This window comes from Ceratocystis lukuohia (genome assembly GCF_044167205.1).
Source record: "Ceratocystis lukuohia strain C4212 chromosome Unknown Supercontig8_pilon, whole genome shotgun sequence".
In the NCBI taxonomy this organism is placed as follows: domain Eukaryota; kingdom Fungi; phylum Ascomycota; class Sordariomycetes; order Microascales; family Ceratocystidaceae; genus Ceratocystis; species Ceratocystis lukuohia.
In genome coordinates, this window is record NW_027263527.1 from 805,894 (window position 1) to 833,737 (window position 27,844).

Below are 27,844 nucleotides of genomic sequence, written 5' to 3' on the forward strand. Positions count from 1 at the left end.
CGCCACTCTCGCAAAAGGCATTGACCAGTGACGCGGCCGCATTCAGCCAGCACTTCGTTAACCGTAAGAAAAACCCGAGAAAACGGGAGGCGATTCGAAACTGCAGTGAAACTGCTTGTTCAATGCCATGCAACAACCCAGACCTGTATGTGCTATCCTATAGCTATCTTGAGGTTAGCTCAAATGACTAACCCCCATTGCCGTGGGAATAGACCTATTCAGAGCATTGAATTTGACTCGGATGATGAGTTGCCTGCCCAAAATGATGAAAATACATTAGAAACAGCGAGCTGCATTTTTGATTTTGACTTTGACGACGGGGCCTCTATGACACAAAACTCTAGGATCTCCGAAGTGTTAGCCCTTGGTAGGTTCAATATGGTTCATTCTTATTTTCTGTACAACGCAAGGATAACTTAATCTTATCTAACCCCTAACTTGAAATAATAGATACAGACACGTTGCTCTCAAAACAAAGGAAAGCCGCCTTTATGATCAAGTCAAGGACTACGTTCCAAGATGCAGTAAGAGCCACCGCTGCCGAGTTTAATATTGGGCGTACATTGGATAAACAATCTAATACTGCCTTACCTGGGACTATGGCCTTTAGGTGCCGTGACGGCTTCGAGGGCACTGAAGTGATTCCTAATAGCCCGGGCCTCCAGTATACGTCCAAGCGACGCCGCAATCAGTGTCTACCACTCGGCTCTCTACCCACGAAAAAGGTCTGGCAAGATACGCCAAACAAGAAGATTAAGCGCGCAATGCAGGAGCTAGAAAAGATTGATGGTCTAGAAAGTCGAAGAGATACTCGAGAGCTTTCCTGCTTTGGCCAGCTAGAGTTGACGCCTACAAGAGCTCACGACATTGTCAAGGCAAAGTCTCCTAGCCACGTGTTTGGGGATGTTAGTGGTGAAAATTCCCTAACAACGTCCTTGCATTGTGTAGAATTGTCAGAAAGATACACAGGGAGTATCAAGGCGGCAGATATACCCGACATCTTTGCCTTACGTCCGCTCAGTACTGTCGGGAGCTCGAGCAAGGCAAGTGGTACTTGCCCGCCTCCAAGACATCTTACGGACCAAGGAAAAAAGCCATTTAATGTTAGCGAAGTTTTGAGCCAAACAGAAGCTGCAGGCTTGACCCACACGTCAGAGTGCACCGATGCGTCCACGTGTCACAAGACGCAATTCAGCCAACGCACAGATTTCTTAGGCTCTGGGGTGACGATGGCAGACTCTAGTCAGACTTCTGCAGCAGACTCCGAGCTTGAAAAAGCCAAGTGCTGTGCGATGCCTGAAAATAATTCCATAACCGAGAACCAGTCAATCTCTAGCGAGGTTCCTAAGGTAGCGCTAGCTCAAGTCCAAGAAACTGATGATTCCAAAGCCCTAGCAAGGCACAGTGCCACTAGACATAAGTCTACTGAAAAGTCTGCTGTTGAAGTTGCTAAGCCAAAACCTTTGGACTGTGAGAAAGTTTCCGTGACAGGAGATTTTGCAGGATGCTTTGAGGGTGATTCAGGCGAAGGTGAAGCGGCCCCGGAGTCTCTTATTTCAAACACGCCAGTGTCCAATGAGGAACTTCCTTCGTCCTTAATTGCGCAGAATACTGTTAATGAAGGCACCTCAACGCTACTGTCTACATTAAGCGATCCTCGCATTTCACTTTCGCCACAAATCCAAACAGACATGACGGAGCATAACAAGAAGTTAGACTTGCTATTCCCATGCCCGTCTAGGAAAAGATCCAAAAGCTATGGTTTTTTGCTCGTGACAAAGAAGACGATTGGTTTAGCGAATAAGGCCAATAAAAATGATAAAGCAAGGCGGACTTTATCAGGGGGGCAAAGCCTGCGTCTCCCTACAGGCCACTGTTTTGGTCAGTTGAATACATACATCGGTTAAGTTTGATGATGCAGTGTTGATTTAAAATGGATCATTAAACCCTCGCTTCCTAGTATTTTCTTATTGAATGTGGAATTACATATAAAAGTTGCCGAGAACTACAAACAGGGAATATCAAATGCATTGTAAGCCGCCTAAACTCAATAAACTAGACCAAATGAAGCTAGGTTAGGCTTCTACTACATAAGCCTTAATAATTACTAGCTACCAAGGCAGAAGGTTAAGAACCAAAGATAAGCATGAGGAAAAATAAGAAGCAAATATGACACTAATACAAGCAAATGAATTTATAGGACCAAGACTTATCCTCTACTCCGTCGTCTCCGGCCTCCTGCACTAGCCCGAGCTTCATATTCTTCAGGCCCAGCCGAGACACTAGAATATTCACTTTGGCGTGAGGGACTGCGACGACTACGCCCGGGTCTACTTTTGCGGCTTGAACTAGCCTTGGGCAGCTCTTCAATAACAATAACTTCATCATCAGTGTTATCATCATCCTCATCATCGTCAGGGCTCTGACTTTGGTTTTGATTTTGGGTCTGACCGTAGCCATCATCACGTTCGCCCCGATGCAGCACTAGGTCGGTGGTGCGACGCGGCACCGGTTTGCGTGTCAAGCTGCGCCGCTGGCGCTCTCTTTGCTGAACGACAATATCACTGCTGGTCGAATCTGTTGGCTCAGATGTCTCGCTGGCTATGATAAATGGACGCGGAATCGTATGGCTGCTGGCGTGACTCCGACTCTGTGTATGATGACTTTGGCTACGTTTGCGACTCATACTGGCGCTGGAACTAAGGCGCAAACTGTCATGCGAGAGCCGTGATGGCTTTCGGGCATTCGTTCGTGTTTGTGATGCCGATCGCCGGTGGCGCTGCGAGCTTCCGCGCAAGGGCAAGTGGCCGCCTGAGCGGGCATGGGCAGCGGCAGCAGCGGCAGAGCCGCGCGTCGAAGTGTGTAAGCCCAAAGGGGCGGGCATACTCATGACACTAGCGCTACGAGAGATATCGCAACCCTTTTTCTTGGTGCTGGCGGCGGCAGCGGCGCGGGCTTCGGCGGCATATTCCCGATTGACCCAGCAGTAAATGCTGCAGATGACAATCAGAAAGGCGCAAGCTACACCGATGACAATCCCAGCTACAACGCCTGGCTTCGCCCCATGCGAGTCGTTTCCGTAAACTCCTGGCACCGTCTTATATATAGTGATGGTGGCATCACGAGCGGCAAGGGGATGCGGGATGGTTCGAGACGGATGGCGTGCAACGGCAGAGTAGATACCAGAGGGGAGAAGCGGCATGATGAGGCCTAGGGCGTTGAAGAGGAAAGGGAGGGATGGGGGCCAAGGTGAAGGTCAGGGCAGATGACGTGAAGAGGGTTGAGGTTAAGACTTTGGGTGAGTCAAGATTGGTGGCGTGACGAAGAGAGGGGGGAAATTGAAAGGATAGGTATGATGTCAAGAGAGGTTGCAAGAAGAAGAAGCGAAGGGGAATAGAAAGTCAATATGAGGGGGAAAAAAGAAAAATAGAACAAGAAGGCCGAAGACCTAGGCTAGCTCGGCAAGTGAGGAAAGCGAAATCCGGCTTGAACCCTCAGTGGTACAGACTTAGCATGCCGGATCCTAATGTGCCTGGAGTCTCAGATTCTGGCTGCAGCCGCTGCTTCGATGTGTCGCTTGACGTTGTTTTGTTTCTCTAAAATCCCAAAGATAGCCGCAAACGAGTTGGACTAGGCTGAAGATTCATTCCGGGCCAAGCATCCAAGAAAAGAGGGACTGGAATGGCCGCTAGTGAGACCGAGAATGCAAGCAATCACGAGAACTAAGACTTGGACTTGAAACGGAACAAGAGGAAAACAGATGAAGGTGCGAAAGTAAGAAGAGCAAGATACGATAGAATGCCCTCTCCCCCAAAATAAAGAGCCGGTCCTTAGGTTGTCCTCTACGGATGATAGACAGCGGGGAATAATGGTTTAGCCTAACCCAGTTTTGCGGTTTGTGTTGCCATGATGCTATCTTTTCTGATAGGGATCTTTCTAAGCGTCAGAGACACAAAGAACAAGGGGCCAAAAGCATAAAATTTCCCTGTTGGGCGTGAAGCTTAAAGCCTGTCGACTAGGTAACGGTAATGGACAAGACACAGGACGACAAAGCCTTGGCTCTTGCTTTTGATTGAAATTACCGAGATCCGAGATGGCAATGCAATGGGGGAAAAAGTTGTCTGGTAGAAGAAAAAAAAAAAGAAAAAAAGGATTTTATTTTCTTACACAGGCCTGGCCCACCTTGGACATTATTCTAGCGTGCTCTTTGTTCCACGACTCGCCTTTCGCCTAATTTTGCTTTGGTATCGTCTTTCTTGTCGCCGCTTTTACATGTTAATCATGGTGGAAGGCCTGTGCGGAGGTTGTGGTATAAATGCCAGAGCGACAAACCAAATAAAAACGATTAGAATTGCAGCCAACGGGAGCATTGATTGCAATAGTCACATCCAGCGTCTATCAGAGCCACTCATAGAGTTACTTAAGATGCGACCAGACTGACGATCTATGAGGCTTCATATTGTGAGAATTTACCCCTCCACCGAAAGGAAGTTGGTGAACTTTTGTCGAAAAATAAGACAAAACCACAGAGATAACCTGATACAACAGTAAATCGCCGAACGACAAGTTAAGCTCATGTGTTTCCAACACATGAACACGTCAAAAGGACAAGAAATCAAGAAATGGTCAACTAGCCTTAAAGTTGGTAATGAGAAACCATCCTAACAAAGGTTACAAAGCGTTGAAGACTGAACGAAACCAATTGGTGGCCGCCATAGCTTGCCCGTGGTCTGCTGGTGGCGCTATCAAACCCTTACTCTCCATATGATTGTTCTCTATTTGAACTAGTGAAAAAGACCAAGCCAAGCAGAATGCTAGACCTCCATGCAATGAATTAAGACGCGACTGCTAAACTTGACTTGTCACAGGGGTTTCTGATGCGCTTTAGACCCCTAGACACTAAAAAATGACATGGTGCCCCAATATTAGCGGCACCAAGAAGGCTAATGTTCATCAACTTCCTAAAGTTGAATGGAAGCAACGACAAAATATTATCAGTGTAATCATTAGATGCGCTAAAAGCGGTAGGGCATTACTGTGTAAGAAGGACTTGATGAAGAAGGGTTTGTAAGCACCACGGGCATTAGTAAGTCTAAGAAAGCAAGACCAAGTTATAGCTCAAGCATTTTGTACCATCCAAACCTGTTTGGATGAAGGGCCCCTTCAGGAAATGAAAGACCTGGATGCAATTTCCAAGCTCTGAATTGCACTGAAGCGGGAGTTCGCTAGCCACCTGAGCCGCAGAAATGCGAGTATAATCAACGACGTTGACCGATTTCAATAACATTACAGCGATGGAGTGCCCTGCAGGTAGCACAACATGCGACACAAGTGAGTCGAGGTTTTTGGATATGATCAGCTTATCAGACTGAGAAGTGGCAAAAAAATGGCAAACTACAATCCTTCTTTTGCCAAGAGCTGGGTTACGTGGAGGAGAACTGCCAGTTTGATGGGAGCTTCGAACAAAGCGAGACTTTCACCATCATGATTTAGATTGACCCAAGAAAGTCTACTGGGTTTAGAATGCGAGGCCGTCATCGTGCTAGGTCAAAGTCAAGATAGAATCGCTGAGAGTGCCAGGTTATACGCTATTCCTGGTAAGGAACTGGCCAAGTTAAAAGGTAAGAAAGGATATGTGAAGAATCTCACGCCGGACTAGCCCTTGTAGGCGCAAGAAGGTTTAGAAGTATAAACTGACAGCCATTAGGTAAGAATTCTTGGATTATCGCTGCAAATGAGACATCACCTTGTTGTTATATTTCCCAAGAGCGAGAGAAAATATACCCGAAGTCCCAGGTCAGATCTTAACTATCTCGTTGTCTGGCTCCGATACCAGTCGGCTCCCATGGCCAAGGTTGTCCCACTATAATAGACCTTGTGTATTAGCAGATAACAGACGACCTATTCTCAGTTTTCTGGCTGGACTGATTTCACATTTCCAAGTCTTTCCACGCCTGTGACTACTATTCTGCTTGCAATAACCCCCATCATAAAGCCAGTCTTGTCGAAGCCGTAGATGTCAGCTGGATTGACGCCGTCCTTCGCAATTGTGTTCTCCACGAGCCCGAACCAGTCACAAGGGCCAAATGTTCGCATGTGCCACTTGAGTAATCGTATCTACGATTAAAACCTATATTGATGTCTGGTTGTTGCTTGACGAAGTTAGAAGCCCGGGGCTTTCTGACGGGTGATGCATCACGGTTGGTGAGTAGTCGGTTGGCCTATTTATTCTACACGACGAAGCTGGGGAGGGGAACCATCCTTGGTAGATCGATAGTCGATTCAATAATGATGTATTCTCCTAGATCAGATGGTATGTGTCAATTGGGGACAATATCTTCAGAAGGTCTGCTATGATATGGGTGATCAACAACAGCCACACCCCCGGATCCTAAGATATGAGATCGACTTCAAACTAGGGTGAGATGGCTTTTATTGGTTCAAAATTGTAAGTCTAATTCTCAAGTTTGTTCTTAGTATTTTTGGTGTTGGCGGCAGGGTCGGAACATCCAAGTCACTCATAGGCTGGATGAAGTCCCATGGATTGCCTGACAGAGGGGAAGAATTGTGAGGATCTGTCTTATTGGCTCGTTACCAAGAATAGAAGGCGGCCAAGCAGAGCAGGAACACTGTGGATGCAGTAGACCTAGAGTTCGCCTAGACTATCAAACAATAAAGATCCCCTCTGTTTAACAAACCTAACAATATTCGGGCTTTAAACTTTCTAAAGGATTTGATGATGGGTGCTGACAAGGATAGGCCATGTGTTTTGCATACATTGATGTAAAATTGTAACATTCATGTCATGACAGTAGAACCTCTCAACCTTGAAGCAAAACAAAGTTACATTTATATTCGGAATAGAAATAACTTCTTAATCCCATATATTGAACGTGTAGCAGCCAATTATTATTGACGCTTTGCCATGCATAAGCCACATGATACTCCATGAAATTTCAACCAATGGAAATTTCTCTAGCGCCCTTTTTCCTACTCTCACCATTACCATTACAAGGATGCTTATTAGATGGCGTCACAATAAGCGCCGTGATACCCAACAATAACCACCTACATGTAATCTGAAGTGATAAAAACGAACACTGCACTGTTGATTATCCCAACGCTGTGGGAAAAAGGATCGCGCCATCTATATTAGTCATCGGCCATAAGTGGGGCTTCATGGGGTAAGAGTTGGTTTGGCAGTTAGACAAAGCACAGTTCTGTCAATGCACATCACAAGACCCAACCTACCTCCCCAGTAAGCCCAAGACCATTCTATCTGCACAGTTATTCCACACTTAGCAACTCGGTATAAAGGAAAATCCATCCAAGCTATGAGCAACGCAACTGTCGCAAGTCCGCCACCAACTCCGCCGATGGGGAAAAGGGGTGAAAAGCGGTTCAAAAACATGACTACACCCTGTGAGTGGATAGAGGACTATTATCCCGGCAACTATCATCCCGTCATTCTCGGTGATGTATTCAAGAATGGCCAGTATAAAGTCATCCGAAAGTTAGGTGATGGCGCCTTCTCAACGGTTTGGCTGGCCCGTGATCTAAAGTGAGTTGTCGTCTATTCAAAATCCGAGAATGATGCCTACTAAAATACTGTTTCTTTTCTAGGAATGACCAGTACATCGCATTGAAGATCCTGATTTCGAAAATCTCTGAATCAACGACTGAGTTAGAAATGTTGCACCATATTGTCAAAACTGCACCAACAGAGTCTGCGAAGTATGTCACAAAGCTTCTGGACGAGTTCGAACACCATGGTCCCAATGGTGTACACAAGTGCCTCGCATTTGAACCAATGGGCCCGAGTGCTAATAGTATGGTTGAAGAGTTGCCCCAATTCAACCCTAGGATGTTTGGCATGAGGGTTCGCTATCCACCCCAGATGGCGAAGGGCATCCTAAAACAGGCCTTGCAAGCTCTAGCCTTTCTTCACAACAATGGCATTGCTCACGGAGACTTCCAGCCGGGTAATATTCTCTTTGTTGCCGATAATATAAACTCAGTGCCTGAGGAGATGCTCCGACAGGCAGAGGATGTAGAAAACTATTCAATCTCAGAACCGGTTGAGAGGCTTGATGGTAAAGAGGACAAATGGGCCCCTAAATATCTTTGCGTTGGACAGTCACTCGCGCCTTTCACCAATCACGGTGAAGATTTCAAGGTGAAGCTATCTGATTTGGGTGGTTGTGAGTCCCTGTCTTTCATTTCGGTTCATCTCATTGCATTGCAATCGACGTATATACTAATATGCATCCTTCTGCACAGCATACTTCTTCAATAAGCCTCCCGCCAAGGTTCTTACCCCAATTGGACTTCGCCCACCTGAGATGATTATTACGGGAACTGTTGACAAAACAGCAGACATCTGGAGTTTCGGTTGTCTTTTATTCGAGCTTGTTGCAGGAGAACCACTCTTCCTTATTGAAGATCGTCAGTTTGAAGATGATGAGCATGTCTTGGTTCTCATTGCTCGACTAGGTTTCTTACCTGATGAGCTTTTTAATGCTTGGAAGCCTTCATCACTCTACTACACACCCGATAAAAAGCTTTTCAACACCGAATATGGCGGTCACACAGAGGGAGAAGATCCTTTCATAACGCAAGACATGTTTGTATCTTTGGAACAGGCATTTGACCATGCGAAGCCAGATCTAAGCGAGGAGGAAGCTAGTCAAGTGAAGTCTCTCATACGACGGATTCTGCACTACGACCCCTTGCAGAGACCCTCGCCGGCAGAAATACTATCTGATCCATGGTTTAGTCAATAGCTGCCCGTACTATCAATAGACTCATCCTATAGAGCTCCTTATACGACAATCAACAAATAAATGCATTACTACTGCACTCTCAATTACTTAATCTCAAGATATTGGTGAATAGCTGGGAGAAGTTTGGACTAGGTATTGTTAAGTATAGTGCACTAATCTCCGGGATCATCGCGACATGGGCCAACGTAAAGTAGAGCTGGTGGAAATAGTAGGAGAAGGAAGACCTGTGAAAAAAGCGGGCTCCCATGTCAAACATGATGTAAATATTTCTTCCTTTACTTCAAGGAGTTCAACTTCCATTCCTGAGCGAAAGTGAGTTTTCTTTGCACTTGGTGTACCTGTCACAAGTGCCCCCTGGTCTAAGCGATTAACTTTAACTGCCTCTTTCTTCCATGGATACCCCAATATCAGTTTGACATATTCTTTCATGCACTCCCCAACAGTGCAGCGCTGCAGGCTCAATATTGTACCTGCTAGAGTCTCATAGATATCTCGCTACCCGTTGTCAATGTCCCTCTGCTAGGTTCAAAGCATTTATGTTACGGTCAAGATGCTATATGCACAATGCCTAGTCTCATCATAGCGCTTAATACATTAGGGTTTCTATCATTGACTAAAACATTCCTTTGTCTGCAACCTTTTCTTTAGATTGCCTTGATTTGAGGACTTCCTAAGAACTGGCAGCTGCTATGTCGAATTCTTGGGCCATTACTGATCATGTAGTTTGTTTTCGTCAGTCAATTCTTTTTCCTGTTCTCTATACTACAGGACTTCGTCAAAGAAGAATTTAATTATTTCGTGCTCTTGATCCCGATCATGTAGGTAGGCCCCAAGATCAGCTCCTGGATTATGTTCAAGTTGGGACCCGCGGCTGAGATATCGTTGACATATATCAGGACCTCTCCCAGTTCGGTCAGCGGAAGCGAAACTGCCGTGTCTACTTGCAAAATCAAACATTTATTACACATAAGAGTGAAGAAGATATTTGTTGTTCTCTATGGTGGAGACGAAGCGTATGTTTGGTGAAAGTCTAGACTTCATATCTGCCTAAGCCCTTGTGCCATTTATCTAGCCTTGGCCTTCTCGGTTAGTCTTTGATGCCAGGCCAGATTCTAAAAACAAATTATCTCATCACCAGTTTGATACCCTTTTGGTATAATACGTCAGTCCGAGACCCAGTTTTGCACAAAGCTCTGATTTCTCTCTCAAAGGCCTCTCGTTATCTGGGTGTTTTAGAGCTTCATATATTCGAGGGTTATGTTTGGTCATATTTGCCATATAGTGGATCAATTGCGCTTCGCTCGGCAAAACTCTATAGTGAATCTTGCAGAGGGTTATTTCTGTCCGGTAACCAGTCCGGCGTCGTTTGATCTCTGTGATTCCCGTAGACGTTAAATATATTCAAGTTCAAGTTCAAGATATTTTTCAATGGATACAACTTTTCAACAAGCGTGGCGCCGGCGGGTACTTAAGCAACGACTCACTTAACGATTGCTATCCTCTTTGCAAGGTCCATCTCAACTGTTGCAGGCCGTGTGGCCAAGAAGAACTAGAAGACAACCTTCGTGAGGCCAGAGCAGAAAATAATCTTGGGGTGGTGATGGAAGTTGTTGTCCTTGCGAAACAATCCGACGCCAGAGGTATTGTGGAAGTGTACGGATGGATGTACATTCTCCTCCGAGACTTGCACCCACTACTCAGCATAAAATAGGGTAAATATATGATGTGCAAAAATATTCAGGTCCTAGTTGTCCATTAATCAATCAACCCATTTTACTAATGACAGCAGGTATGGCTTGTGAAAAGTTTCGTGTTCTACACCAGTCGAAGTTCTACTCTCATAGATACATCTTGTGCCAACCATATGTCGCTGGCTTTCACCCGTAGTTATTCCGGATGAGGTATAATGTGCAGCATGGATATTTCTATTTCTATACATACATAACAAACAACATGTTGTGACATTTATCTATCATTCGAATTGATTGGGTACTAAGTTCTAAATCTTTTCACAGCATCGTGTTGTCACGAATCTACATCACGTATTCACCCGATGTTATTCCGAGTGAATCCAGAATCTCCACAGCACCCTCTCTCTCATTCGATATATGTGGGGCTCTGTGGCATTGTTACTGACTGACCTCTTGGTAAAAACCTCGGATTTTGGTCAATGCACATTAGAAGATCTAGTCCATCCTTGTTGACAATAACTGACTAACTGTCTATAAGAAGTTTAAGACTCTCTATCTCCACAATCCTTCCGCTCTTATACAACGACACAATTAATCTAAAATCCATCGAAGCTATGAGCAACTCAACGGTCACAAGTCCACCACCAACACCTCCAATGGGGAAGAGGGGTAAACAGCGGTTCAAATCTATTAACTTGCCCTGTGAGTGGGTGGAGGATTACTACCCAGGCAGCTACCATCCTGTTATTCTCGGCGATGTATTCAAGAATGGCCAGTACAAGGTCATCCGCAAGTTGGGCGATGGGTCCTTCTCAACGGTTTGGCTAGCACATGATCTTGTGTGAGTCTATTGATCTATAAAACCCCAAATTCATGTCTACTAACAGCCCTTTCTTATTCTAGAAACAACCGGTATATCGCATTGAAGATTATGGTTTCGAAAGTATCGCAGCCAACAGATGAATTAGAACTTTTGCACCATATCGCTAAATCTGCACCAGCAGAGTCTGCGCAGTACATCACAGAGCTTCTAGACGAGTTTGAACACCACGGCCCCAACGGCATGCACAAGTGCCTCGCATTCGAGCCAATGGGTCCGAGTGTCAGTAGTATGGTTGAAGAGCTGCCCCAATTCAACCCTCGCATGTTCGGCATGAAGGTCCGCTATCCACCCCAGATGGTCAGGGGAATCCTCAAACAGACCTTGCAAGCTCTGGAATTTCTTCATAGCAATGGTATTGCCCATGGAGACTTTTAGCCAGGTAATATCCTCTTTGTTGCTAATGATATCAGCTCACTATCTGAGGAGGTGCTCCGACAGGCGGAAGACGTCGAGACCTATTCAATCTCGAAACCAGTCGAGAGGCTTGATGGCAAAGAGGACAAATGGGCCCCTAAGTATCTTTGTGTCGGACAGCCACTTGTGCCTTTTACCAACCATGGCGAAGGTTTTAAGGTGAAGCTATCTGACCTAGGTGGTTGTGAGTACTTGTCTATTGTTTCCCCCTATCTTGTTGCATTGTAATGGACATTTATACTAATATATACACTTCTGCGCAGCATACTTCTTCAATAAATCTCCCACCAAGGTTATCACTCCACTTGGTCTTCGCCCACCAGAGATGATTCTTACTGGAACTGTTGACAAAACAGCTGACATCTGGAGTTTCGGCTGTCTTTTATTCGAGTTTATCACAGGAGAATCACTCTTCCTTCTTCTCGACCACAATTTCGAAGATAACGAGTATCTTTTGGCTCTCACTGGTCGTCTAGGCACCCTGCCTGATGAGCTTTTCCGCCACTGGAAGTCTTCATCGCTGTACTATACACCTGACAAAAAGCTCTTCAATACCCTATATGGTGGTGTGAAAGAAGGAGAGGACCCATACATATGGGATGAAATCTCTGTATCTATGGAACAGGCATTTGACCGCACCAATCCAGATCTAGGCGAAGAGGAAGCTAGCCAAGTGAAGTCTCTCATACGACGTATTTTGCACTACGACCCCTTGCAGAGACCCTCACCGGCAGAAATACTCTCTGATCCATGGTTTAGTCAATAGTTGCCGGTGCTATCTATAGGCTCATCTTATAGAGTTCCATATATGACCATCAATAAATAAATGCACTACTGTCTTCTCAACCACTTTACCTCCGGTAATTGATGAATAGTTAGCAATGCCTTGGAGAAGTTTGGGCTAGATATTGACAAGTATAATACATTAATCTCTGGGATCTAGGCGATATGGACGCACGTAAAGTACAGCAGGCGGAAACAGCAGGTGAAAACCTGTGAAGAAGGCGAGCTTGCTTGTCAAACTTGATATAAATACTTCTTAATTCAAGGAGCCCAACATCCATTCTCGAGTTTTCTTGTATCTCTCACAGACGCTCTCCGATCTTTGTTGTCACAAGACGGTTGAAGTTGCTTAAGCTCAAATTTGACGAGGCCTAATCCAAGGAAATCTAAGAAATTCGCTTGAAATTCCTAGCTGGGAGAAGCTATCTTCCCTACCATGCATGCAAATTATCGTAATCAAATAGAGGCTAGATCTTTGGCAGTTCTCTGCGATTGCGAGAATGATTCGAAGCTTCAAGCTTGCTTTAGACACCTATATAGTCAACCACAGTACGCTCTTTCACTAGCACAACGGCATACAAGGTTAGATCGATAGTCTCATCAAATCATGCGAACTATCCAATGTGTTGGAATAGATAATTTCGGAGTTGACGTTCAAACTAGATTTACGAAGATTTCTTCACTGCTGCGTAGCGCCGAACAAATGATTAATCAGTTTCTTGCTAACCGCGACACACCATGCCCCGAAGTTCTGGCCTCTGGACTTGGGCAAGCGATGGCTGGAGCTTGAGATGCTTGTGGTAGAAAGAAAGGAAGCAATTGAACTAATGAACATCAACATTCAGGTAGCGACCAGATAGTCAAGAAGTGACCCAGGGACAGCTGATGCGAGTGAAGGAAGGACATAGCAGAGCAGGCAACAAGCTCAGGCACAATGCATCTGCCAAGGAGGGCGTCGGTATATCGCTAGGAGCCTGATTCTATTTGATGGGATGACTAGCTGTAGCTATATCCCGATTCCCATCTTGGAGGTTAAGCAAGTGATGCCTTTCAACAACCTATCATCAAACTTATCAAGTGCATTACTGCTTCTTGTGTCACCTCTGATGTGCTACTTTGCGCAACATCTACATGTCTATATTCTATCCTCGGAAGTGGAATACATACATACCTCATGACTCTAGTGTCGGTTTCTTATCTTACAGTATGTTTTGCTCCGAAAACTTCCGGTCTAGAGGAAGAGATCCCTTTTTACTTGACTCTCAACTTAGATTCAAGACGCGTTTTCTTTCAGAAGTACGACTACTAGAGAGCCAAGTATGAAGACCTCGATATTATCTGTAACTAGTTTATGCTTGTGGTGAACACAACTGTGAAGTATGGCATCCGATCAGATGATATCTATAACGTTGACGAGGCCGGCTTTATTATGGGTATGATTCAGTGCAGAATGGCCGTCACAGGCACAGATAAGTGTGGAAAGCCAAAATCAGTGCAGCCTGGAAACTGAGAATGTATTACAGTCATTCAAGCGGTCAATTCGGTAGGCTGACCGATTACGACGTACATCATTGGTGTAGGCTAATATGGTGCTGAGATAGCAACCTTGTAGGCGATTGGACTATTGTGACGATCCGAAATGGCTGGTCTGATAATGAGACTAGTCTTATCGTGGCTCAAGCACTTTTACTAGTGTACAACCAATCGATCAGTCGATTTCTATCGTCTCTTCATCTTTGATGACCATAAAAGTCCGGGGGTTCGGCATTGTAGTGTCTGTGGCAAGGCTGGTCATAGTGCAAGAACATGCCAGGTAGTAGTTGGAACATCTGGGGAAGAGTATAGCGAATAATTTAGATCGATTGAGTGGTTTATTATATTTTTACTGCGGTTTCTAGGAAGAAGGTTAAGATTTTTGTTTCACTCTATACATGTGTGTTGTCGGAATAATCTACTGAATTCAGATATTATCACTTTAGAAGTCACTCGTGATCCTGTACAACCGCACGTGGAACCGTGCTGGTATACAGATTGATCGTTATGGTGAAGCTTGTTTTCTATTCATTCTCTAAAGTGTTAAGTTCTTCCGTCATGGACAACTAAGCTGAAGTATTCGGGCTCGGGTTTACCCAGGGTTAGCCCGACCGAAGGCAAATTCCCCACAATACCCATCCTCCATGCAGTTCATCCAACATTTCATCCAACATGTGTTGATATTATTAAGAAGGATAACTAGCTAGTCTATAAATATGCACAATTTAATCCAGAGAAGCATCCTCCATGTAAAACTGCTGTCCAGCCTACGAGCACATCCCTTTATGCTAGACTCCTCAAGCTAGTTACCAGACTCAAGGCCCATGATAATGATGCGACCAGACCTAGAACCTACCCCTAGTCTTGCGTGGCATACTGCGAATGCGCTACACCGGTACGATGTTGGCATCCAAAGCACCCGTTGCCCATTCTGCATAATCCATGAACCATCTTCGCTGCTACTATATATGTAGTGTTGAGAGGGAAACAAAGAAAATTCATCACTTGATGACCCTGATCCTATGTGTCGTCCATTATTTGAAAATACGTCCGGTGTCACGCTGCTGCCGTAGTCTATAAGAGTCTGTAGACACGCACCAGAAGTCGCATCCCAGATCTTGACTGTCCTGTCATCAGACCCTGATGCCAATCGCTGTCCATCAGTTGAGAAGACCACTGATCTCACCCAGTCACCATGGCCCTCAAGAGTCTGCAGACACGCACCAGAAGTCGCATCCCAGATCTTGACTGTCCTGTCATAAGACCCTGATGCCAGTCGCTGTCCATCAGTTGAGAAGACCACTGATGTCACCCAGCCACCATGGCCCTCAAGAGTCTGCAGACACGCACCAGAAGTCGCATCCCAGATCTTGACTGTGCTGTCATCAGACCCTGATGCCAGTCGCTGTCCATCAGTTGAGAAGACCACTGATCTCACATAGTTATCATGGCCCTCAAGAGTCTGCAGACACGCACCAGAAGTCGCATCCCAGATCTTGACTGTGTTGTCATAAGACCCTGATGCCAGTCGCTGTCCATCAGTTGAGAAAACCACTGATGTCACATAATTAGCATGGCCCTCAAGAGTCTGCAGACACGCACCAGAAGTCGCATCCCAGATCTTGACTGTCCTGTCATCAGACCCTGATGCCAATCGCTGTCCATCAGTTGAGAAGACCACTGATCTCACCCAGTCACCATGGCCCTCAAGAGTCTGCAGACACGCACCAGAAGTCGCATCCCAGATCTTGACTGTGTTGTCATAAAACCCTGATGCCAGTCGCTGTCCATCAGTTGAGAAAACCACTGATGTCACATTACTATCATGGCCCTCAAGGGTCTGTAGGCAAGCATCCCAATCAGCTTCAACCCTTGGCTTTATCTTAATCCAGTCTGGTTCTTCCTGTTCAAATATCCGCCTTATTATGCTGTTGGTAGGGCTGAAGACTAGTGCTGATGCGTAAACCTGCATCGGGGCAGCTCCAATCCCTCCTGTATTGGATAAGAGAAATCGGCTAGCATCTTTGACAATGTCCTGAAGTTCCGTTGATGCTTTTTCCTGCTGCTAATTGTTAAACATTGCTCTTTCGAAGATATATCCACCCCTTTCAGAGCCACTTACCAGACAGGTTGCTAATCTCCTAATTGCCTGTACTCCAGTATAGATGCCATGCATAAGACTGAGAGCCTCTAGCCACTGGAGATACTTCTCTTTGAAGAAGGACAATATTGTATCGTTTTCCCTGGCTATTACATCTGGAGGCGAGCCATGAAGATGGTCAGCCCAGAATATGCAAGAATATTTAACAGCAGCCAATGGGTCAGGGTCAGGAGCCGAAATTTCATCGATAAGAGATCCTGGGGCCTGCAGGTTGTAAATATCGCGCTTCAATGTTTGGCGGAGAAGTTCCAGTGATCGTACGAGGACCACCTGATGTTGATGCGAGATGCCAAAAGGCAGTACCTGGTTTAAGGCTTCACCCTGGAAGTAGTCTTTTGCTGACTGGTGTACAAAAGAGACAACATTGTTATGAAGAGTAAAAAGGGAGCCACACGACGCAACGACTTCTTCTATATCCTCCCTATTGAAGTCCTTTAGGACTTCAACAAGGGCGCCTAGCTCTTCTAACGTGATGGGTCGGTAGACAACGAGAACTTTGGCAATGACCTCCTTGTAGAGTTGAGCATGTGGCGACTCGGAGATCTCCTCTAGCATTTGTCGGTACAAAGCATCAAGCCCAGGTGGAAATGACTTTAGCTTAGCTAGGGTCTCCCATCTTCGTGTTTTTGAACTGGAAAGCTCTTGGCAAACTAGGGCCACCCACAGAAAAGTCCCATGAGCATTTGATTGCAAATATTCCAGGACAGCTTGCTTCATCTCGCCACTGTATCCCTTCTTCTGCACAAGCTGATCCACCTTGTACTTCATAAAAAAGTCGACTGCCAAAGACACTGAATTCTGGTTTATTTCAAGGTGTATCTTGGCTCCTTGCGTGACATCATTTAGACCTTGCTCGATTTCCGGCCGGTTACGGCTTGATAAGATCCATTTGGCGTTTGAGGACTTGATGAAGTCAAGTAAGAGCTCCTGGTCCTCAACACACTCATCCAAGGCATCGACGATTAAAACGGCATTCTCCAAGCTTGAATCCTTCAACATAGCAGTTGCTATCTCGCTGACATCATGCCAAGCACCTTTATTTTCGAACAGCTGCTTTCCAGTACAATCGTACTTCTTTCGCACATATGTGATAAGTTGTGGATTGACTTGTGCAAGGTGATAAATCAAGCCGCGTAGCACAGATGTGGCTGTATTTAGTCCACTACCGCCCGTGGCTTGGCAAAAGAAATAGTAGGGTGAAATTGACTGGTCTGACTCCAACTCATCGATGATACCGCAAAGAAGCATTGTCTTGCCTTTGCCAGGATCTCCTTTGATCCAAAGAATTCGGCTGTCCGCCTCGTTTTTGAACTTCTGGAAGTCCTGGTGCTCGAGAATCCATTTGTATGAGTCTTTCAGCAAGCCACCTTTTCTAACTTCGATACTCTTCTTGTCCGTGCGAGGGTCGGTTACGTAGAGGTCCTTAAGACATTCATTATACTTGTCGTCTTCTCGCGCCTTTGCTTGTTGTCCTGCTAGGCTCTGTACCGCTGTATGGATGTTTTCCACATTTGCTTGCATAGCAGCTGTTGAATCGTTGAGCTTATACATTTGCACTTGGCTCTCTTGGGTGTTGTACTGCTCTATATCATGCTGGACAGCCTTTTCGGCTTTCTGGATGTCGTTGATCTGGCCTGCCCAGTCGTCAATCAAAAACATATCCCTCAAAACAGTGACGGCCTTGTTGCGGTGGTAGAGACAGATGCTTCTAATCTGATACAAAAGGAGCTTTTGAAAGAGCCGTGTGATATTCTCCTCTAGTGCGTCTCGCAGCGCAGCTGTGGTTGTATCTCTCTTGTTCTCGTCAAGCAGTAGGCTGGTCAAGTTCCAATACCATTCTATTCTGCCTAGAACGTACTGGATTCCTTGGCGGTTTTCGAGCGCTTCGGTGATGGGATTTTTCAAGACCTATTTTACGTTAGCTAAAAACAGCACGGTGAATGTCTTTTTACACGGGCAAATTTCCATGACATACTTCTATCCCAAGGCAAACGGTTGCCCATATGACGGCGGCTTCTGGGGCGGCGCGAAGAGCTTTATCCATGATTCCCATGATGGCCTGGACCGCTTGCAAACCACGGTCGATTCCTTGCTTGAGGGAAGCCTCTTTCTTTGTCCGTTCGATCCCTTTCTCAGCGACCTTTCTCATTTGGCGCGATGTGACCTTCAGCTCCGCCGTCACCTTGCCTTCGATTCGGTCGGTGGGTTCAGTGCTAGTCTCGTCAAGCTGAGGTTCGGAGAGAATAATACTCTCGAACGCCTTCACCAACTCTGGCTCTTCTGATTTTAAACGTTGATACGCATCCTCCCAAATCTTCTCTTGAAGAGTATGCAATAGCACTGGCTCGGACTTGGTTGGCGGTGGAGAGCTCACAACTAGTGATGGCGGTCGGGCTGTTCTAGGCACTGGACGGACTGGAACAGGTGAGGAGGCGGTGAGTGATGTAGCTCGGTCTGGCCTTCGAAGAGGCGTGTTTTTCTTTTGGAAGTAGCGTTCGATTTTGCTGAAAATTGACATCTTTCTGACTCTCAAGGGGCGTGTATGGCAATAGCAAGCAAATATAAAACTTGGATAATGAATATGTCAAAATATTGATTTTTTGGTGAGTACGAGAGTGTTCTTGATGCCAGACGCGGGGAGAACTGAGTTGGCGCCCAAGGCCGGGCTGTGTGTTTGATGGACCAATAACATCTTATCGCTTCGCGTCTGACCCTAGGATATGCATGGCTGCTAGCCAATGCATATATCCATCAAACATTTCGCCTAGATAGAGATTTAGGACGTAGAAAAACGATGGTAAGAGGCGATTGTCTTCAAAGGGCCTATGCAACCCAAGTACAGTACTCTCAGTGGGTGTTGCTCTGCTTGGCTCTACTCTAACATCAATGCTTCCTGGATTTCTTTGCAGGGCAGCCGCTGTACCATGGAGCTCATGCATTTGCATATAGCTTTCTTGAGTATTGCGCTGCTCTATATCACGTACAGCCTTTCGGGTCTGCTTAATTCAATGGCGCTAGTTTGCTAAGTTGCCGATCAAAAACAGTGGCAGCCTGATTCTGATAGTAGAGAGATATGCTTTGAATTTCATATAAAATATTCATGATTAGGTTTACCCAGGGTTAATCCGACTGAAGGCAGATTCCCCACTCTGCCTATAGCGGCATTACCCCTGTTAGTTTACCATTAATCCACATGAACTAAAGATGTATAATCAGATGAGACTTGTACAAGGCGACGTTGTGTCGGAACATGAGTACGCAGACGTGCAGGAAAGGACACCAGACTGTAAACCCAAGTATGTATGTCTCATAGTCAAAGTACTCAGGAGCTCACGAAGAAGAGAGTGAAGAATCAATACAAGCAATTCCACAACACCCTTCTGAGTACCAACTACTGAGGTGACATTGGCCTCCAGTATGTCACCTAGCTTTCAGTATTGATCACCTAAATGACTACAGTCTACCCCTTAGTTATCACAGCTTGCACTGAATAAAGCAGTAGGCTAGCGCGGCAGATAGAAGGCAGCGAGGGGAGACAGGGGACTGGCGCTGACACGATAGCATCACCCCAAGACAAATAAAGCTTTTCCTTTCCTACATGGCTTAGTAAGGCCATCATAGGCTGGCTACCTTTGCGCTCATGTCAGTACGGCAAAATCAGGTCCTGGGCTAGACTAGCTCTGTGCTTCTATTTCTTTCCACATTAATGACGACTATCTCACTTCTCATCGAGATTGAGAATAGCCGGCTTAGTAGTGTCGTAGATATTATCCACAGTGGTGCTATGGTACAACTGCACTTGTTATAAGCTTGGGTCACTCATGAACAGCAGCCAAGTCTTCCCATTGAGCTCTCTGATAACTTTGCTTGCCAGGGAACTTCATCTCAAGCTTCGGCTACTGTCTAACAAAAACGGAATTCCAGTGTTTACCAACATTTCATGCACAGTGGTTGGTCAATGTGAAGCGTTTCATGTTCTATGAGCCCGCTTATACAAACTATCTACAACTAACCCGTAGTGGCTCCTATCTCACTCACATATTTCTAAAGCGTCAGTTCTCCTCCGTGTGGGCAAGACTGCCCTCTTATTTATATCGGATCATCAGGTACGGGCCTCAGTCTGAATCGGAGGCAAAGATGGAGGCAGAGACAGAGACTGCTAAAGCCGAGACTGAGTTTTGGCAGTTATTTCCACATCCCCTTCGGCATCAACCTCGCTTCTAGCCACTTCCTCCTTCTCAAGCCGTACCTCGCGTCCCCTTTTATGGCAGTACCATAAGACAAATAAAAGCACTATACCACAAGGAACATGTTAGCAAGTTCGTATTTTGAATAACTAAATATAATATACTCGTGTGTATTAAACTTACAAAACAACGCCACACTCAGCACGGCATTCGTTCCAATAAATGCCGGCCAGCGCGTCTTCAGCGCCCCCATGATCGCTTTGAGCATGTCAACGATGATTGCCGGATTTGTCACCAGCTCTGTCAGCGACAATGAGGTAAATATCTTCTTAGCAGCCTCCTTCACAACTGTCTTACCCGCCGCTCCCTCGACTGCCTCCAAAGCAACACCCTGACTCTTGGCTGCTGCCACTGCCACTTCGGGGCCTAGCTTGTCGGTAACCTTGGCTGGCATCGAGGCAACCAGTTTTTTAAGCGGCGATGGTAGCCGGTCATACGAGCGAGCAAGCGTTCCGTCGCGGTCTTCGACAAGGGCCTTTATATCATCGACAGCTGTTGGCACACCGTTAAGCAAGTCTTGCAACACAAGCGAGAACTTGTGCACGAGCGCTGCTGACTCAGCTGACATGCTGAAAGTACGGTTATTCCGTGCCGAGAGGTCCAGTTCATCGAGCACATGTGCGAGCTCTTTGGCTTCGGATTGTACCTGGGATTGCGCTTCAGCCGGTGCACTGACCTCGGTGTCGAGCGGACTAACTTCGGTGCTTGTCTCGGGAACTGCGACAGGGGTAGAGGTGTCCGAGTTGGACTTGGAATGATCACGACGCAGAAAGGCCGAGAGACGGTTTATTCTGCCGGGGGCAGAGCGCTCTTTTCCCTTTTCTTTGTCTTTGTTCCCGCCACCTTCAGTGTCTTTTTCTTTGTTTGCGCCCGGATCCTTAGTGCTATTAGTGCTCTCAACACTCTTGATACTTGCTTGGTCTCCTTTATCGCTTGGCCTTGGTGGCAAAGGTGGCCGTGAAGCCTCATCGTCATTTGATCCGCTCAGAAGCGCGTCCCAATCTATAATAGACCGGAAGAAGTTTTCGTCATCTTTTCGGAGCACGAGCGTTAGATCACCGCTATTGCTTTGTTCCATGTGCTTGTCGTTTGTTGTTTTCTGTGTAGCCTCGAGGATAGTGGTAAAGTTGGCTTCATCAGTGGACGTCACAGCTGGAGCTTTGCTTGTGGCGTTGCCGTCAACAGCCTCAATGCCAGCTCCATCCCCGACATCAGCCACAAGACCCGCCTCAGAGCTTTCCTTAGCAGTCCCAGCTGCAGCTGCTTCCTTGGCGGCCTTATCGGCCTTGGCCTTTTTAAATTTCTGGAAGGCGAAATATTCTAGCATGATTGGAAGGAAATAATGAAAAAAGAGTAATTCTGCAGATGTAAGAAGAAAGAAAGTACTTTGCGGGGAAAACAGGACATTTAATCTCTTGTGCCTAGACGCTCCTAGCTACTAAGCATTAGCTTGCATGTGAGGGAGGGAACATCGAAATATACAGAATAAAATACTTAGTACAATACTTCTTTCACATGTCTTGTACCTGCCCAACCTCTGTTGGAGGCCTATCAGCTCATCTTGCATATGGGCTTTGCTCGCCCGTTTCGTGGCATATAGCGTTGCTACCCCTGTCTAGCTTGTCGAACCCTAACCCTACTCGTTCATAAATGACATCATTTCCAAGCTCTCGCTGCCAAAGGCTTGATCTACTTGAATTTCCCACGACTCTGGATATGCCCTGTGTATGTTCTCTTATGCACTAGCTTAACCTACAAGTAGTTTTAGTTACTCTTCCATTTCATCTACTTCTTCCGCCTCTTCTAGTTCTTCCTCAATGACATCATCATTAGGCGCCCCGTTTTGCTGCTGAAACACATCCTCTACAATGTTACTCCTCCGCCCACGCCCATTTCTTTGTTGCTGCTGTTGCTGGTAGAGTCGGCCCTGTGTGATGGCCTTTTCACCCACATAGTGGCTTCCTGTCCATTTTGTATTGCACGTTGGGCACTCGTGTGTTCTGCGAGAGCCAAAGAACGTAGTGGCACATCGCTCGTGGAAACGAACAAGACAGTCCAGATTAGCGCAGCGCACGCCCTGCGTGAGAATCTCGCGACACGCCATGCACGCCTTTATTCGTTGCCATATACCCTGCTCTTGTTCACTGTCATTGAAAGTGTCTTCAAGCCATGACTGCAGCTCCGCCAGCCCGCGTGTCGAAAGTGAGTAGAAGCCGGCTGTGCTGTGCGCTAACCAGTTAGCATCCACAAGCTCCTGCATAATGCGGTTTACATCGCTATGGGATATGCCACGGTCAACTGCCTGCGATGCGGATACGTCGTCATTTTGCGTAGCGCCAGTAGGCCGCGACCCTGCTGGCCGCCCAAGAGGCAGACATTGTTCTTTGGTGACGGCCATGACCTCCATGCGGGGTGAATTATACTTGGCAAATATGGCATCTAGTAGGCGGCGGATAAACGAGAGTTCGTCGGGGCCGTAGAGCGTAGCGAGTTGTGTAGCAGGGTCAGATGAGATATTGATGAAACAGTATGTACGTTCTTGCGTCATTTGATCGATGGCGATCCGGATGCTGTAGTCAAACTCAGCGATCTTGCTGCGGACTTCAGTTACAAGATTAGCAAGCACCGACTGGACATCCTCTGGCTCAAAGTCTTGTCCGGTGGTAGTGAGTAACTTGCTGATAAAGAGTTTGGCATCTGATTCAGCAAAGGAGCCACGGCTCATGATGGCCTGGAGAAAGGCACGGCATTGCCAGTCTTGAAGAGGCATCGAAAAGCGAAGCAGTAGAGGCGAGTAGTAATGAATAAGGCGGCTTCACCTTAGTTACAAGATAATCGGGTTTCAGAGACAAAACGCGTCATCCGGTCTTCGCATGAGCTAGCGCGTAAAGTGTCTGTCGTTCTGACAGCTGCCAGCGACTGACTGACCATCCCATACAGCTGTCAGAGACGGCATCACGACATGGCGTGGTTGAGCTTGCAGAAAACAAGCAAGCCCGCAAAATCATTAGCAACCACAAACTCGACCGACTTTTTTTCTTTTCTTGTTTTTATTTATAGGGCCTGGGCTTAAGTCCTTGCAAGGACTAGCGACTTGGAAACCGCCAGCCACCAGCTTCCTTTCTTCTAGCCCGCTTGTTCTTCAGGCCTTTCTTTGTTACATCCTTTCGGTCTATTCTCCGAGTCACCGCTTCTCGCGAACTTTACAGCCTTGCCGTGTCTTGCAGCCTTGCAGCCATGCAAACACAATGCCAACGTCTCCATCTACCACCGCTGGGCTTGTCCGCACCCGTTCCTTGAGACCACCTAAAACAATTGCTCCTACTTCCATCAATGCCAATACGACCGCCACTGCTACCGCTAGCAGCTCTAAAACTAACTCATATTCCACGAGAAACCCCGTCCATGTACGTCGCACGGCTGTCGGGACCTCAGACTCGATCACATCTGTCTCAACTTTAGCTTCGGTCACTCCTGTTGAATCATCCGAGGCACACCACCACCCAACCAATCCCACCGGGGCTCGGCAACAACTCTCAGGCTCGTCAGGCCCGTCTCGAAGCTTGAAACTCTTTCTAGCTAACTTGCGAGCACTCGACCTTGATTTACGGCCTGACTGGCCTGACATCTCGCCATTGACGTTTGCATCTTCGGCATCATCATTAGGCCAGAAGAAAAGGGTCCAAAGCGTTGAATGGGCATTGTTTTACTTGTTCAAACTTTGGGACCCAGAAGAGTGCCGGACTGTACGGTATCCCCTACTCCACTCTATCTGCTTAATCACTTATTTGCATAACTTCAAATTGAATTGTGTGTTTGATACATGATTGTGCTAACTTGCTCCAGAAATTGCAATTGCTGTTTCCCCCCAACGACCAGGTGCAGTCACTAAACCTGCGCGCTGCTCTTCTGCGATGTCTCGACCAAGCGAAGAAAAATGGCGTGCTGAGCCGTGAAACCATAATCCGTAAGACCATGTTAGATGACTGTAAAGGCGAGAGGCTCGAAGAAGTTTTGGCTAGCTTTTCGGCCGCTGTTCTGAAAAAAGTCGTAGCCGAAAACCCACACAGCCGATGCCCTGCAATTGCCCAGACCCTTGCCCTTGAAAACAGAGGCATCAGCGGCGAGGGTGAAGAAATTCCCGCTCTCATCCTAGCCCACAAGGCCTCTCTTAGCCGCCAGCTGCGTGAAAAACAAAAGACCCGGGGCTTGTACCAAGATCTGTCTGAGCTGCTTGACGTCAAAGAGCGCACTTTAGCTAGACGGCAAGAGCAGCTTAAAGCCGTGATGCCATCAGAAGCTGTTACACCGCAGCAAAAAACTGAGGTTAACCGGATGGTAAGAAACAATTGGGCAGGGAACGGTCAGTGGATGGAAGCTCTTCTCCATGGCGATGGCGCAGAGGCTAGCAAAGACCCTTTTTTGAACACACCCTTTGATAAGGTTTGGAGACGGCTCCATGCAGGCCGTCTCTCTGAACTGGAAGAGAAGCCGAAAAGCCTTCTTGACCAACTAGACTTACGCATCCAGGCGCAGCAAGAAAGACTAGCCAAGTGGCAGGACTTCCGAGAACGCATCTTTGGAACCAGCGAGAACAGGCCCATTAACACAAACCCTGTATCTACTAGAAGGACGTCCAGGTGCACTATTGACTTGCATTTTACTGCCCATACAGACTTGTCATCCGCGTCGGCAGTAGCTTCTTCGCATAGAAAAGCAGATAGCTCACTGGTAACAACACTTCCAACTATGATTGTGGAGGCTGGTGATTATTCGTCGTTGATACGGGACTTTTATGCGGACATGGCCGCTATTAACGAAACAAAGCATACGTCGTTGTCTTCCCAATCGTGGGTGCGGAAAATCTCCCCCCGTAAACCATACCGATCCCCAATCGCTTCACAGGAGCCCATATCCACAGCAAACTCCTCATCATCAGAAGACCCTGCGAGCAGCAGAACATCTGAATCACCTCCTTCGCGCCATATAAGATCTGCCTCCATTAAATCTCCACCACGCATGTCCCCGCCTCGTGTCACTCTGCCTAGTGTTCTTACCACGGATTCAGTCGAGTCTAGTCTCCAGCTACACCCGCCTAGATCATCATGGGGAAAATCTGTTGAGCGGCCTATCCGCGTTCGAAGAGGCGATGAGACTCCTGTCCGTAAACCAGGTCCGCGACGAATGCCGAGCCCAAAGCCTCCGCCCAAGATTGGGGCACCAGGCTTCTCAAAAGAAAAGGAACCGGGTATGTTTCCTGGCCTAAGAAAATCGTCGGGGTCTATTATGGGCATCAAATCTAGCTCAGGGATATCAGTGGATTCTAGAGTGGGCACTAAAATTATAACTACATCCATGGAAACCAAAAAGCCGACTCTAGTCGCAGAGCTAGCGGTGTTGTCCCTAGGCTCAGAACTACCACGGGATGCACATACACTTGATGGCCAAGTAGAGGAGATACTTGAAGCCATGCAAAATGCCTCGCCTTCCCCCACCAGAAAAATTCAGCCATGTCGTACAATGAGTCTGGCCGATCGCACGCGTCTTTCTATCATGAAGACGACGTCACTCGATCTTGATTTAGACCAAGACACAAACCCTGAACAATTCAGTCCTTCGGTCGAGGTTCATGCACCAGAGATACAACCACATGATGATGAGCCCATGAGCGATTTGGTTGCCCGCACGCGTAAGAGCATGGCAGGCTTTGAAGCAGCCCAGAAAAAGGCCCAGGTTGATCGGCGGCGGTCGCTCCGACTACAACGCACGGCATCTAGGAAAGACAAAGGAAAATCACGCTTTGATGACGTACCAGAAGAATGCCTAAATGTGCCACAGACTGGCGATGTACTAGATGCTGATGAGGAGCTAAGCCATGAAATGTCGTTTTTGGGGCTCATGGATAGCCAGGAGGATTACGAAGCGGTGTTTCGGAGTCGGCCGAAGATTAAGACCAGCCCGGCACCGTCACCGAGTCGAATGGGGTTTGGGAGTTGAGATGATCCGTAATGTAGAGTAAGAGCATATGTGATTTGTTTTAGTACGGATACCTGCGTTTATGTCTACAAACTGGTGCCAGCCTATGTACGACACCTCAGGTAGAGTCGGAATCAAAGGATTGGTAACCATCAATAAAGCCATAGCCACTTGATTTAGAATTCGATATATTTGCGGTAGTTGTAATAATACATGTAAATATACAGGTTGTAGCTAACACCAGCAACCCGCGTAACCTAACCAGCGGTTCATACTTGCAAAGTCGCATGACCGCCAACCTCAACCTTCCCACTTTCTCTTTCTTTTTCTACTCACCAACCCTGCCTTGTCAACTCCTGCACACGAGAAACTGTCGACAAGAAGCTCTCGCGAAAGCGTGCCCGCCATCTCTCACTCTTAAGTCTCTTGCGCTTAAGACCTGGTCTCTCGTGGGCTCTCTGTAGACGCACTAGCTTGGGAAGGCCATTCTGACGCACACGAGTGTTGAGGATACGCAACGCCATAGAAGCATCCGTGTGGCTAGTCAAGTGTACTGTACGGCCGGTCGATGGTGCTAGCCGCACTGCTTGCTTGTAGCGTGGCCGTTTGGGCAGCGGGTTAGACAGTCCGCTAATCTGCTGGTCCGTGTTCAGCAGACTCGTGAGGCCGCTACGGTCGATGCCGCCTTTCCAGCCCCATATGACTGGGTTTGGGGTCTGTGGCGGACTCTGCGATGGCGACACTAGGCCGCTCTCGCTATCTCCTGAGGTTTTGGTGCTCTCATTGCCCGCGCTGGGTTTCGGGTTGGACTGGCCGAAAATCTTGCTCTTGACCCAGTCGGAAGTGACGTCGGGGCGCAGCGCTGTACTGCTGAAGATGCGGGTTGTAGAGGCCAAGGGGCAGGGCTTTGCAGTGGCTATCGAGCGCCAGGGCGCGGGACCCCGAAGAAGCGTAGATATCGTAAAAGACCTGCTTAGTTAGTTGTTATTAGCTAGGAAATAGAAAATAGGAGGAGCAATTGTGAAAGTCTAAACAAAACTAAACGACCAGAAACCAACGGGGCCTTATTTGCTTACATATGTGCGATTGTTTTCACAGCGTCTCGTCCACAAACACTATAAGCTTCCCAGCATTACAAACAAGGTGTCGGCTTTGTTGGTACTTGAGGCTATTCACAAGAATCTCACAGCCCCGCTTTTCTGGTGAGGTCCCACTATTGCACCCCGGAGTCTCTATCAGCCTTGTGCCCTTTTCGAAGCAGAAAAAATTTCAGCCTTGCGACTAGAAAAAAATAGCGACGCTTGCGAAGAACTCATACCCAACCAAATAATAACCTTGCACCAGGTCTCGTAACCATCATTATCACCCACGGT

The 27,844-nt window shown here is 46.9% G+C and overlaps 9 protein-coding genes across 9 annotated transcripts; 4 read left to right on the forward strand and 5 right to left on the reverse strand.

The window, feature by feature from the left end:
• Positions 1-519: 519 nt before the first annotated feature.
• HOO65_080196 (uncharacterized protein) lies at positions 520-1,102 on the forward strand (the record flags this gene model as incomplete). Its single annotated transcript, XM_071004395.1, has 3 exons — positions 520-524; positions 611-905; positions 1,022-1,102. The coding sequence occupies 3 exons, from the start codon at positions 520-522 to the stop codon at positions 1,100-1,102; spliced, it is 381 nt and encodes a 126-aa protein (XP_070856426.1).
• A 1,107-nt stretch (positions 1,103-2,209) lies between these two features.
• HOO65_080197 (uncharacterized protein) lies at positions 2,210-3,202 on the reverse strand (the record flags this gene model as incomplete). The annotated part of the gene is made up of 1 exon (XM_071001507.1): positions 2,210-3,202. The coding sequence occupies one exon, from the start codon at positions 3,200-3,202 to the stop codon at positions 2,210-2,212; it is 993 nt and encodes a 330-aa protein (XP_070856427.1).
• Positions 3,203-7,334: 4,132 nt separating this feature from the next.
• On the forward strand, positions 7,335-8,783 carry HOO65_080198 (serine protein kinase; the record flags this gene model as incomplete). The annotated part of the gene is made up of 3 exons (XM_071004268.1): positions 7,335-7,561; positions 7,624-8,201; positions 8,281-8,783. 3 exons carry the CDS (start codon positions 7,335-7,337, stop codon positions 8,781-8,783), a joined length of 1,308 nt encoding a protein of 435 aa, XP_070856428.1.
• Positions 8,784-11,088: 2,305 nt separating this feature from the next.
• On the forward strand, positions 11,089-12,537 carry HOO65_080199 (serine protein kinase; the record flags this gene model as incomplete). The annotated part of the gene is made up of 4 exons (XM_071004269.1): positions 11,089-11,315; positions 11,378-11,633; positions 11,733-11,955; positions 12,035-12,537. 4 exons carry the CDS (start codon positions 11,089-11,091, stop codon positions 12,535-12,537), a joined length of 1,209 nt encoding a protein of 402 aa, XP_070856429.1.
• Positions 12,538-14,974: 2,437 nt separating this feature from the next.
• On the reverse strand, positions 14,975-18,766 carry HOO65_080200 (Vegetative incompatibility protein HET-E-1; the record flags this gene model as incomplete). Its single annotated transcript, XM_071004123.1, has 4 exons — positions 14,975-15,046; positions 15,136-16,146; positions 16,210-18,156; positions 18,224-18,766. 4 exons carry the CDS (start codon positions 18,764-18,766, stop codon positions 14,975-14,977), a joined length of 3,573 nt encoding a protein of 1,190 aa, XP_070856430.1.
• Positions 18,767-20,363: 1,597 nt separating this feature from the next.
• On the reverse strand, positions 20,364-21,822 carry HOO65_080201 (ring-like domain-containing protein; the record flags this gene model as incomplete). Its single annotated transcript, XM_071004266.1, has 2 exons — positions 20,364-20,419; positions 20,619-21,822. 2 exons carry the CDS (start codon positions 21,820-21,822, stop codon positions 20,364-20,366), a joined length of 1,260 nt encoding a protein of 419 aa, XP_070856431.1.
• A 441-nt stretch (positions 21,823-22,263) lies between these two features.
• Positions 22,264-23,220, reverse strand: HOO65_080202 (uncharacterized protein; the record flags this gene model as incomplete). The annotated part of the gene is made up of 1 exon (XM_071001508.1): positions 22,264-23,220. The coding sequence occupies one exon, from the start codon at positions 23,218-23,220 to the stop codon at positions 22,264-22,266; it is 957 nt and encodes a 318-aa protein (XP_070856432.1).
• Positions 23,221-23,743: 523 nt separating this feature from the next.
• HOO65_080203 (uncharacterized protein) lies at positions 23,744-26,492 on the forward strand (the record flags this gene model as incomplete). The annotated part of the gene is made up of 3 exons (XM_071004152.1): positions 23,744-24,241; positions 24,342-25,743; positions 25,903-26,492. The coding sequence occupies 3 exons, from the start codon at positions 23,744-23,746 to the stop codon at positions 26,490-26,492; spliced, it is 2,490 nt and encodes an 829-aa protein (XP_070856433.1).
• Positions 26,493-26,803: 311 nt separating this feature from the next.
• Positions 26,804-27,831, reverse strand: HOO65_080204 (mitochondrial 37S ribosomal protein bS21m; the record flags this gene model as incomplete). The annotated part of the gene is made up of 2 exons (XM_071004343.1): positions 26,804-27,440; positions 27,806-27,831. 2 exons carry the CDS (start codon positions 27,829-27,831, stop codon positions 26,804-26,806), a joined length of 663 nt encoding a protein of 220 aa, XP_070856434.1.
• Positions 27,832-27,844: the final 13 nt, after the last annotated feature.